General features: G+C 49.2%; 2 protein-coding genes across 5 annotated transcripts in view; one reads left to right on the top strand and one right to left on the bottom strand.

Moving 5' to 3' along the window:
• Positions 1 to 12,513, top strand: part of LOC308469988 (uncharacterized protein) — a 51,375-nt gene that overhangs the window by 11,681 nt on the left and 27,181 nt on the right. Inside the window, exon 1 of one of the 4 annotated variants that reach the window (XR_013982165.1) lies at positions 11,307 to 11,353. The exons of the other annotated variants lie outside the window; for them this stretch is intronic. The gene's annotated coding sequence lies outside the window, so the exon portion shown is untranslated. Of the gene's footprint in view, positions 1 to 11,306; positions 11,354 to 12,513 lie in introns of those variants that run through there. 4 annotated transcript variants of the gene reach the window in all.
• Positions 200 to 10,480, bottom strand: LOC308469520 (uncharacterized protein). Its single transcript, XM_080992102.1, has 4 exons — positions 10,326 to 10,480; positions 6,053 to 6,787; positions 2,950 to 3,115; positions 200 to 1,782 (listed from the first exon to the last, which is right to left on the bottom strand). Exons 2-4 carry the CDS (start codon positions 6,761 to 6,763, stop codon positions 668 to 670), a joined length of 1,992 nt encoding a protein of 663 aa, XP_080848228.1. The 5' UTR covers positions 6,764 to 6,787; positions 10,326 to 10,480; the 3' UTR covers positions 200 to 667.

Genomic DNA, 12,513 nt, shown 5'->3' with positions numbered 1-12,513 from the left:
AAATCCAGAGTGGAGCCCCTAAGGCCTTGTATGCCTCCTTCCGGCAACTCCTGTGGCCAATCTGGTGCCAAATGCCTTGCTCTGAATGATCGCACCTAACCCACATTGGAACAAGCTGCTCACAGCTGACAACGGTTGGAGGGAGTCAAGAGGAAGTGAAGGGCTCCAGCGCAGGAAACACAGACAAGAGACCTCGAAGGAAAGACAGAAATCTGTTTATTAGAGGCCCAACGTGCTTCCAATAGTTTCCTCAGAGGAACTGCTGAGAACAGTCTTATAAACACCGCCTTCATTTCCTCAAAGCAGCCAATCCCAGACCCCGGAATCATACAGAGAAGCAGCTGGGAGACTCTGCTCTGGCCAAGTGCTTTGGTATAGTGTCAAGACTAGGACTGGAGGCATTGGGGATCACAATTCCTCCTCTGCCACAGAACTCCCTGTGCGACCTTGAGCTACTCATTCTCAACTCAGTCTAACCTACTTCACAATGCTGTTTTGTGAAGGGACGAAAGGACAGCAGCGTAATATAAATAATACAGGTATTCTAAAAACGAGCCTTTATTTCTCTCTCACAGTGGACCAGGGCTTCCTTCAAGACCTAGGAAGGTGCCCGTTATCTACAGTTTATTATATGGGGTGGGGTTTGCAATGAACCTTTGCGCAATCCTCACGTATAGAGCTGGCCCGTGTGTACCCGTTTATGTTTCTTAAGGTCGGAGCTCGAAACGAAGCTTTTGGGGCACTCGGAGCACTCGTAGGGCTTCTCCCCCGTGTGGGTGCGCTGGTGGGTGATGAGGTTGGCCTTGACGCTGAAGCTTTTGCCGCAGTAGGGGCAGCTGTAGGGCTTCTCCCCTGTGTGCCTGCGCTGGTGTTGCACGAGGTGCGCCAGCTGGCTGAAGTTGTTGCCGCAGTACGAGCAGTTGTACGGCTTCTCGCCCGTGTGCACCCGTTTGTGCGTGAGCAGCCGAGAGTTCGTCACAAAGCACTTCCCGCACTCGGAGCAGGGGTATGGCTTCTCGCCCGTGTGCGTCTTCTTGTGGATGTTGAGGTTCCCCTTCTGGCTGAAGCTCTTGCCGCACTCAAAGCACTGGTGCGGCTTCCCCACTTGCTCGGCCCGCTCGCGGTTTGGGAAGGCCGCGCGCCAGGGGACCCTCTCGACGCTGCACGCAGAGCCTTTTGCTGCCTTCTCTCCCTTCTGCGCCCGCCAGCTGTCGGCGCTCAGGTGATGGAACTGTTGCCGCCAGTCGCCGCCTGCGCCCCCTCGCTTCTTGGTCTTCCACCGGCAGATCCCCTCCTGGCTCTCGCGGAGGCCTTCGTCGCGCTGCAGCGTGGAGAGGCACTTGTGGGGCTGCTCCCTGCCACGCTGCGGGCACTTGCGGGCTTGCTCCCCACCGGGGGCTCTCTCGCGCATGGCCACGCACGTCCTCTTGTGAGAGCGCTCCCCGCAGGACGGGCATCGGCGCGGCTTGTCCACCGTTTGTGTCTTCTGGTTCTTCAGGAAGCTGAGGCGCAGGCCGTTTTCGGAGCCTGCCTTCGTCCTCTTCTGCCGGAGAACTTCCTCTTGGAGGCTCCTCTCCCGCAAGCCTTTGTCGCTCTCGGCTTGCTTTGAAGCCTTCCCGGGGACGTTTTCCCGGCCGTTCCCGAGAATTGCTTCCATGTCAGGACCTTGGAGGTAGGACCCTTTACCGCCTCGGTCCAGCGCCAGCCCCCACTCGGTCAGCCTGGGTTTCTCAAGAAGCAACTCCTCCTTCTCCAGGTTCTCCTGCCCATGCTCTTCGTGTTCTGAAAGAAGCAAATAATCATGACAACGGTTATGCACAACAGTCGGTGGTTTGTTCGCTTAACTTCCAGCCCGCCTGTCAGCCGACAAGCTCTCAAAGTTGCTTATGTCCACACCGAATTGCCTTAACCACTGCAAGCTACTCTTTCTGATAATGACCGCTTGTGTGCAGATGCAAGGACCCACATTTGAAGGATGAGTACAGTGCAAATACATAGGACTGTGGGAGGGTGACCCATTGAACATGGCAGAACTTATTTCTGAGTTAACATGCCAAAGGTTGCACTCTGAATTGGGTGGCTGTGTTGTGTGTTTCTGTGATATGTAAGCTTCCTGGAGCAGATTGCATCCCAAAAGGCAGCCTGTAAATGATTTCATAAATAAATAAACCAACTCTGGGCTTCACCTCATCTCCGTCCAGTTGAGTTGCTGCAGCATGCTGGGATGATGATGATAATAATAAAAATAATAATAATAATAATAATAATAATACCCCAGCTCCCAACAGAATAATAATAATAATAATAATAATAATAATAATAATAAAGCGATAAAACATCAAACATTAAAAACTTCCCTAAACAGGGCTGCCTTCACATGTCTTCTAAAAGTCACATAGTTTATTGTTTATTTCCTTGACATCTGATGGGAGGGCATTCCACAGAGCGGGTGCCACTACCAAGAAGGCCCTCTGCCTGGTTCCCTGTAGCCTCACTTCTCGCAGGGAGGGAACCGCCAGAAGGCCCTCAGAGCTGGACCTCAGTGTCTGGGCTGAACGATGGGGGTGGAGATGCTCCTTCAGGTATACTGGGCCGAGGCCATTTAGGGCTTTAAAGGTCAGCACCAACACTTTGAATTGTGCTCAGAAATGTACCGGGAGCCAGAGGAGGTTGAAAGCACCAATAGGAGCTCCAGATCCCCTCCACCGGCGTGTTTGCACTGTGCCAAACTTGCTACCATCCTGACTCTCCTCCATCTCTCTGTCCCAGTCTGCTGCAGCAACTCAGCCGCACCAAACTGCTGTCAGCAGCCATCTTTGCTAGTGCTCATCACCCCATCATGGGGTGGCAGATTTTGATGCAAAACTATGTGACATGTGAAACAGATCTCCCTTTGGAGCCTAGTTTTGCATTAATACTTGAACCCAGAACTCTGAACCACAACCTTACCCAGCAGAACGGCCTCCTCCTCTTCCTCCTCCTCCTCTTCATCATCATCATCATCGTCCTCGTCCTCCTCTTCGTTCTCTGTAGAGAGCTGCATCTCCACAGTCTCCAACGGATCCTGCTCTGATGTTGGTGAATTAACAAACGCCTCTTCCACTAGACCGGACACCTGGAATACAAGCATCCCTGTTACTCAAGAGCCGGATGGAAGGCTACAGCTTAGCAGGTAGAGCATGTGCTTTGTGTGCAGCAGGTCGCGGGTTCAATTCCCGACGACTCCAGTTAGCACTGGGGAAGGAGTGTCTCCACCCCGGCTGGAGAGGCTGCGCAAGGCTAAAGAGGAAGCCAAGGCAGCGAGCGGGATGGATTGCGCTCGCTGCCTTGGCTTCTTTAGCCCCGCTTCTTTAGCCACGCTGGAGAGGTTTAGCTCCCGGCTGGAGAGGTTGCAGAAGCCAAGACAACCAGCGGGATAGATCCTGCTCGCTGTCTTGGCTTCTTTGCTCTTTGGGGCTGGGGGGGGGACAAACCCGGGCTTCCCCCGCAGCCCCGAGAAGCTCTGGGAGAAGTGGACAGGCTGCTCTTTGGGGCTGGGGGGGGGGAATAATATTTTTTTCTTGATCTCCTCCTCTAAAAACTAGGTGCGTCCTATAGAGCGAAAAATACGGTATTTAACCCAACATGGGGCTCGAACCCACAACCCAGTGATTAAGAGTCTTGTGTTCTGCGGACTCAGCTACCCTAGGTCTGAGCTATCAAACAGTCTCGGATTCCTGAACATGCTTAGTTTTCACTGGCGCTGGGAGGAGTGGGTGAATAAATTTTATTATTTCGGTCACAGACCAGTTCCAGCCCAGATACAATATCAAGGAAGTCATAAAACACGATAGGGATACATTTGAATTTGCAATTAGGTATAACAGGGACAATACAGATATAGCAACAGTTAAAAATATATAAATTAAAACTTAGTCACTAACATAAAGCCTAAAATTATCATTTAAAACCTTAATCATTATGATAGCACAGCTTGTTCCCTAAGTTTTATGGCAATTGCACAGAATTTGGCTACCATTAACGTGATCTCAGGATCTTTGTCCTCTACCAGGGATTTTAGACACTGAAGTTCGGATTCATTTGGAGATTTTTGCATAGCAGGGGTAATAAATACCAAGCGTATAACCCCATAGAGACGCAGTGTAACAAGGCATGAGAGACAGTTTCTACCTCCATCAAGCCGCAGGGGCAGACTCGTTTCGCGTATGGTTTACCCTCAAATCTGCCCTGCAATAAGGCAGATGGCAGCACATTGAATCTAGCGAGGGTAAATGACTGTCTGTATTTAGGTATTTGTAATTTTGACAAATAATTTGCTGGGGTGGGTGTCTCTTGTTCCTTTAGTGCATGTCTGTTTTGAAGTTTTGAAGTTTGCACATTTGGGGGCTCTGTCCTCTTAGAAATCCCTCTTGTATCTCAGTGGCCCGGTTTGGCTCCCTTCCTCTCAGCACCTCCGCCTGCAAGCGAGAGGGAGAGATATGAAAGCCTGGCGCAGCCTGACCTTGGGGCACGCTGCCAGTCTAAGAACATAAGAAGATTGTTGCCGGGCCACCCTATCCTGTCTGGGACAGTGGCCAGGCAGGTGCCTCTCGACCCGGATCTGACCGTTACATCTCTTCCCAGTCTGAGCAACTTCTCTTACCCTTCCGCAAGGCTGACGACAGACGATGAGGAGCCCTCATTTCAGTGCCATGACATTAACCAATCGGGTTATTATCTCAAGAGGGCGGGGAACTGAGAGTGGTCAGTGGGCCAAAGCCTGTTCTCTCCCACTCTGCCCCCCCCCAAGACCACCAGTCGACAAAGGATCCGCTGTAATTTCTGATCCCAAAAGAAAGATCCCTAATGCCACTGGTCCCAGCTGATTCTCCAGGCTTCAGTTATGCAGGGCTCTCTTCAATCCCCAACACTCAGTAGATGCTTACAGAGAGTCCTGTGCTGTGCTCTGACGTCCCAACACTCAGCTGATAGCTGGGGTTTCAAAGCACCTTACAGAGAAATTTGCAGGGGCCGCAGACGTGCAAACCCCCTTTTTCGGGCACAGCCGTGATTTCACCTGACATCAGGTGGGTTCAGCTTTGCTGAAACACGAAGAAGACTGGTGGGGCTAATTAGGCCCATGGACCACAGATTCTTCGCCTCTGGGTGTCACAGATTGGCTGGATGCAGAGGAATGGTGGGCGGAACTAGCAAGGTAGCCCCCTGGGGAAGAAGGCTCAGAGTCTGGGGAGTAGTGGTGGGACAATGATGAGCGGTCAGAGGGAGAAGAGGGAAAAGACTGGAAAGTGGAGGTGTTGGAAGTTGAAGAGGTAACAGGGTTTAGTAATCTGGGAGAGTCTGTGGCAGAGAGAAGCCCAGAAGTGGAAGCAGGAGAGCGGGAAAGGGGGGACAGACTGGTGAAGGAACCATGGGGGTCTCGCCCTCCTGCTGCAACAATGTCCCCTTCCCCCTGGTCTCCCAGAACCAGAAGAGGCATGAAAAAAGGAAGGAGCAGAGACAGGCACATTGGCATAGCCTCAGATTGCTTGGGAAGGGCCAGGTGGAGGAGGAGACTTAGTCTTAGGCAGCTGTGGGAACCAGGCAGAGGGCCTTCTCAGTAGTGGTGCCAGCCCTGTGGAACAACCTCCCATCAGAAGTCAAGGAAATAAACAATTATCTGACTTTTAGAAGACATCTGAAGGCAGCCCTGTTTAGGGAAGTTTTTAACGTTTGATGTTTTATCGTGTTTTTAATATTCTGTTGGGAGCCGCCCAGAGTGGCTGGAGAAACCCAGTCAGATGGGCGGGGTATAAATAATGAATTATTATTATTATTATTGGAAGGCAGGGACCCTTAATCTCCACAACTGCCTCACAGGAACAAGAACTACCAAGAAGAGTCGTCGTGCTCATTAGGCCTGGCACTCCTGAGCCAAGCTTGTTTCTCTTAATAAACTTCCCTTTCCCTGTGTGATTTATTGCTGACCCACTCCTGGCATCTGTTCCTGACACTGGGTTCTCCATTACTCTGGCCCTGCCACAACTGCACCTTCAAACAAAGCTCCCCCTCCTACCTTTTGTTCGTGACTCTCAGCCTCTTGCAGCTTCAAGAGGAAGCTTTCGGCCAGGGCCAGCGCCTGGGTGCAGGTGGCCGGGCCGCCTTTGCAGACCCAGATCTGCATCTCCAAGGGCAGGATGGTCAGGAACTGCTCCAGAATCACCAGGTCCACGATCTGCTCTTTGGTGTGCCTCTCCGGCATGAGCCACTGGCGGCAGAGTTCACGGAGCTGGCTCAGGACCCTCCGGGGCCCCTCGATCTCCTGATAGCAGAAATGGCGGAAGTGCTGGCGGTGGATCTCCAAGCAGTCAGCATCGTCCTCATCTGGAATCGGTCCTTTCAGCGCCCTGGAAACTTCCGAGCCTTCGTAGGCCTCTTCTCGCGCTCCCTGGCCAAGAACGGGCAAGGTCTGCATCGCAATGGCGGACTCTCCTCTGGGCAGCTGGCCGCCGTCTTTCCTTGTTAGGTAGGTGGCCTTAAATTCCTTCCTCTCCTCCGTGGACACGGGTTTGAATAACCGCGACGGCCTCCACACGGAGTAAGGAGACGGTGCTGACTTGGAGCCCTTTTGCTGTTCCTGAGTCTCCTGATGCTGTCGCAGCCCCTCAGACTGTGGGGAAGCTGCCCCAGTCAAAATCTCCTTGGCGGGGGGCCCTTGGGAGTCACAAGGGTCTCTTTCAGCCTGCTTTCCTCTTGGTCCCAGTCCTAGCAAGTTACAGTCTGCCATCGCTTCTTCCTGGCTGTGTGCCACCTGAGCAGGAGCATAAATTCATGATTGATACGGTTATTATTGGGCTGCCTCCAATGAGCACCAAGCAAACGTCTCATGTGTGCAAGGATTTTGGCTTGTGCAGCAGAACAGGTGCAATTTATTATTATTATTATTATAAAATATTAAAAACACAATAACAAAACATTTAAAATGCAATAGGGTGCAGAAGCTTCTCTACCCACTATTGTCTCTCTTCATAAATTTAAAATAACGTAAGAGTGCTGTGGTATTTTTCTCACTTCAGAACCACTCTCTAAGCCAAGGAACCCCTGGCTCCAGATGTTGCTCAACCGCAGCTCCCAACATCCCTGGCCATACTAGCTGGGGCTGTTGGGAGTTGTAGTTCAGCAACATCACACCTGCTTTAGGCCATGAATGGGAAACATAAAGTATTAGTATTATTATCATTATTTATATCCTGCCTCCCCCCCCCCGACTGAAACCCAAGGCAACTTACAATGGTACCTTTGGATACAAATTTAATTCGTTCTGAGGGTCTGTGCACACCCCGAAACATTCGTATCCAGAGGTGCCTGTTCTACACAGGTGTGTGCGGCGGTAGCCCACCTCTGCGCATGCAGCCGGCGGTAGCCCACTTCTGCGTAGGCGCAACCGCCGAAAGCCTTCCCATTACATCCGGGTTCACCGCGTGCGTATCCTGAAGAATACACAACGAGGGCGGTACATAACCCGAGGTTCCACTGTACACAAATTATAACACAAACATAAAAAATAATAGCTGAAAAGCAACTAAGCTGTAAGAGAATTAAACCAATATACAAACAAATTTATTAAAATACAGAGAGTAAAACAGCACAGCAGTATTTTAAAACCCTTTCCTGCGGGGAAAAAACCAGCCAGTCTCTGAGAGCCTGTTGGAATAAGAAGGTCTTCACTTGCCTGCAAGAAGACAAGTCAAGGACAGAGCAAGTTTAGCTTCTCTAGGGAGCTCCAAAGTCTAGGAGCAGCCACCAAAAAGGCCTCCTCAGGTTGTTTATATCCATTCTACCGGGTTTTGATGCTATGTTTTAATAAAATAACATGTTTTAATGAAGCCTGGCTCCTTCATCCTTTAGGCACCAGGTGAAAATGCTTTTCTTCAACTGACTAACTTTGACTGACTAGCTTTCTATGGCCTTTTAAATGTGTGTGAGAGAGGGGGGTTATTGGTTTGTTTTTGTTCTATTATGTATTATATATTTTGTGTTCACATTTTGTCCTTTTATGCTGTGAACCGCCTTGTGGTCTTCGGATGAATGGCAGTGTACAAATTTAATTGATTAATAATAATGATAATATTTTTTGTTAACCTACCTAAGCTGCAATCCTATACATGCTAATCAGGCTCAAATCCTATCCTCACTTACCTGGGAGTAAGCCCCACTGAATTTAATGGGTAGGTGTGTATAGTTATTGTGGCATAAACCCACTCCTGCCCGCATGAAATTATGTCACGATAAACGTGCTTGTTGCAGTTACTGTAGCTTTAACAGACTGAAGTGCAGTCTCCGAAATGCTGTAAATACATGCCTGTGGAGAGAAATCCTATACATGCCTACTCAGAATTGTCAAACAGATAAATGTCTAAAATTTCAGATTAAGTTCTACCTCTCTGGGCATGTAACACACAGAGAAATTGTGTCTATATTCCCAATTGCAGGAGAGGGGGTAAAATTCATTTTGGTGGATTACTTTCGATACCTGCATTTTCTGTTTCAAGTTATATGTCTCTGACAGCACAATCCTACTCAGAAGGTAAGCCCCAGTAAGTTCAGCAGGACTTGCTCCCAGGCAAATATGTATAGGATAGCAAAGTAAGTTACCTCTAAATCAGAGGTTCTGAAACAATGGTCCATAGACCATTTAGGTGGTCTGTGGATTTGTGATTGAAATATTCCACTGTATGAAATATGTAAATTGTTTTTTAGTTGTTGTTTTACTTGCTTCTTGTAGTTCTTACACTGTATTTTATTGCATTAGAATTTGAATGCCATGGGATCCTAACTTAACTGCTCCAAATTATATTGTTGCCCCCCCTTAAAAAAATAGAATTATTTGTGCAATTGCTGTGCTTAAATATCCACTATTTCTGTGCAAGGGATGTCCTGCCTACATGACTTCTATGGCCCTAAAACAGCCTCACTAGGTCCAGGGATCACTAGTCACCCCTGGTTATACTGAATGTTTATTTGCTTTATCTTGTTTTGACCTATTTTAATATTCTTGGCAAGCTAGCTGCAATCTTACACCCACTAATTATGCTGCATTAAAACCACTGGCCATAAGCGGACTCACTTCTGACCAGAAGCGCCCAGCAAGTGTGGGCTTGTGGGATCAACTTTGTCTTCAGTAAAACCCTAAGATCCCTCACCTGGATCCTGGTGCAAAAGATTACATCCAGTACTTGTCTTACTCAGATTAGACCCACTGAAATTAGCAGACATTCCTAACTTAAGTCTATGAATTTCCGTCAACTCTGAACAGAACTTTTTGTTAGCCATTGGAATCAAAGGCTTTTAAGCCCCAATAATTTGCACGGAATACCAGAAATGACCCAACAGAGCTCTCCACAAAAACAAACTCCTGTTTATCCCAAAGTTTATTCATCTCAGTTTTATACTTTAGGACTGGGAGATGAGTTTTGCTGTCGCTATTGTTGGGAATCGGAAATATTTGCTCCTCTACTGCAGATCACCCCAACATCCACCAGCAGTGCCAGATCTATCTTCTTTTGTGCTTGGATTTACATTGTGAAACCGTTTACTGGGGTGATCCTTTATTTTTCTGCTCCTATTCTGAATTAAACCACTGTCCCTATTGATTCGTTTTCGAAGTAAAAAATTCTTTCCTGTAGCACCTTAAAGACCAACTAAGTTAGTTCTTGGTATAAGCTTTCGTGTGCATGCACACTTCTTCAGATACACTGAAGTTTTCGGTGAGATTCGTTTTCGGTGAGAGTCCGAGGATTTGACCGCAGCGGCTTCAGAGTCTCAGACTCAGGACCCGGAACAGCCTTAGGCTTCAGATCCCCACTGAACGACCTTGGGGCCAGACGCCGCCTGTTTAGCCTGGCCTCCCTCGCAGGGTTGTCGTTGTCGTTGCGAGGGCGGAGAAGTTTCCTTGCGCTCCGCGGAAAAGCAGGATGACAAAAGAATTATAAATGGGACCCGACGATGGATACATAAATCCGTCGCAGACCATTATTATTATTATTATTATTTTGGAGGGGGGGTGGAGAGAGAGAAGCAAAAATCCTTTCGTCTCTCCACTTCCCCCACTCTAGGTGACTGGGCACCTGCCTCCTCGGAAGTAAAGCTGCGGGGAGTTCCGCAGGATCTGCTCCAGGGGAAAAGCGCGCTTGCATTGCAAGGATTGCGCCGGAAAGCCTCCAAAAGAGGACGGCGTGGGGGGTCGTTTCCTGAAGCCCCCACAAGCCCCCCCCATTCAATACTGACCCTTTCCCCCCTCCCCCCACTTTCTCCGGACCCTCCCCCTCCCCCGGCCGCCTCCCACTCACCTCCTCCCCCGCAAAGCCTCTCTCGAAGGCGCAACTTTCTCCCGGGAACCGACGTGCCGCCCGCCTCCTCTCGATGCGGAGCAGGCGTACAAAAGGCAGTTTCTCCCCGGGAAAAGAAAGGCTGCAGGACAGGAAGGGGACTTACCCTTCCCACCCACGACACCCTCCCCGCACCCGCCACCAGATCCCTGGACCTCTCTAGGCAAGGAGAGCTCTGTGCGTTTAACCCCTTGAGAGGGGAGGGGGGGGGAAGAGCTCGCTCCGCTGGCGGCGCATAAGGCAGCCGGGAGAGGATGCCTGGTATATGCATTCTCCGAGGGATCCACCTCGGATCCAGCCTCTTCCGAATATTTCCGCAAATGGCTCCCTGCAAAGCTTCTCCTCCTCCAGCGCAGCTGCTCGGGGTCTCCTTTGGGGGAGGATCCACCACCCAACGCAGTGCTGCCCGACTCTGGCTGGCAGCAGCTGAGCCATGGGTTGAAGGGAAGGAAGGCTCTCAGCCATTGAGCTTCGGTCCCTCCCCAGGAAAAACATTTGGAGCTGATTGGTGCCAAGTCAGAAAGCTTGGGTGAAACTAGCTCAGTGGTGTCGACACAGGCCGGCAGCAGGTCTCCAGAGTTTGACAAGAAACATCCTGGAAATGCCACTGAGAATTAAATGTGGGACCTGTTCAAATGCTCTCACTGAGCTGTGAACCCAGTTCCTCACCACCACCAAACTGGGGTCTTAAACAGGCTTACCTTGCCTTATACTGAGTATCCCTTTTTCCCGGGTGCACCATCCTCGTTTTCTGTTCTCCCTTCCCAGCTGCCAGTCAGCATCATTCTGCACCTGAGCAGGTTCAGTCTTCATTGGGCTGATTTATTGCCCCCCCACCCCCAGGATGTGTGTGTTTTAGACTCTCCCATAAGGGTTTTTCCTTTTTTTAAAAAACTGCATTTCAGTAAATCTTGCAAAAAACCTAAGGCTGCTGATATCACTTTATACCGCTCTGGCCTCCTTCCAGATGAAGGGAGGGATATAAAGAAGTAAGTACACTGGGAAATTAATATAATACATTAAAAATATTATTTATTTAATTTATATACCACCCTTCATCCAAAGAGCTCAGTATAAAAACCCAATAGTATTAGAACACTAACAGCAGCAACATATAATTGCATTATCAGACAGGTGCCTTCACTGTTGTCTTTTCGGTGTCTGCTGTTTCAACAAACTATAAAATCTGTTATCTGTCTTGGATTTGAATGTGTGCCCTGCTTTAAATCATTTTTATATTAAAATTGTGTGTGTGTGTGTGTGTGTGTGTGTTATAAAAACTGCTTTGGTATATGTAATTGTTTGAACTGTTTTTCATATCTGTTAACTCTTTTGTATATATTGTAAACTGTTTTAGGATGACTCATGAGAAGCTATTCACACCTGGAACAAATAATAGATAAATGAAGAAATCATTAATTGGGCTATTTAAGGATCCACACACAGAATAAATTCCCGATTAGTATTTCAGTGCCTAGCTGCAAAAAAACAATAAAAGTTGTCAGTTCCAGCTTTTGATAGTGGGGGAGCCCTCAGGGTTGTGCTGTTTGCCAGGGCTGAAAACAAGCATGGGAAACCTCAGACCCATGTATGAATTGTGGCCCTCCATAAGTCTCTACGTGGCCCTCGACTCCCTTGCAGGCCACACTGTCTTTGAGTGCTTTTGCTTAGCTGAAATGTGTCATTAAGACTGTGGAGATGCCTATAGAATGTAAACAATGTTTCCGTGCGATCTGGCACTCATCACGGTCCTCCGTGCGCCAGTAGCGGTTTAGTCATTCTGGCCACATGACCCGGAAAACTGTCTGTGGACAAACGCCGGCTCCCTCGGCCTGAAAGTGAGCTGCCGCCAAGACCATTTAACACCGGTCCTGAAAGACCTACATTGGCTCCCAGTACGTTTCTGAGCACAATTCAAAGTGTTGGTGCTGACCTTTAAAGCCTTAAACGGCCTCAGCCCAGTAGACCTGAAGGAGCGTCTCCACCCCCATCGTTCTGCCCGGACACTAAGGTCCAGCTCTGAGAGCCTTCTGGCGGCTCCCTCACTGCGAGAAGTGAGGTTACAGGGAACCAGGCAGAGGGCCTTCTTGGTAGTGGCACCCGCTCTGTGGAATGCCCTCCCATCAGATGTCAAGGAAATAAAGAACTG

The sequence above is a fragment of the Podarcis pityusensis genome (assembly GCF_964106645.2).
Source record: "Podarcis pityusensis genome assembly, chromosome: 2".
In the NCBI taxonomy this organism is placed as follows: Eukaryota; Metazoa; Chordata; class Lepidosauria; order Squamata; family Lacertidae; genus Podarcis; species Podarcis pityusensis.
Note: the sequence above shows the minus strand (reverse complement) of the source record. Positions and strands in the feature narration are given on the sequence as shown.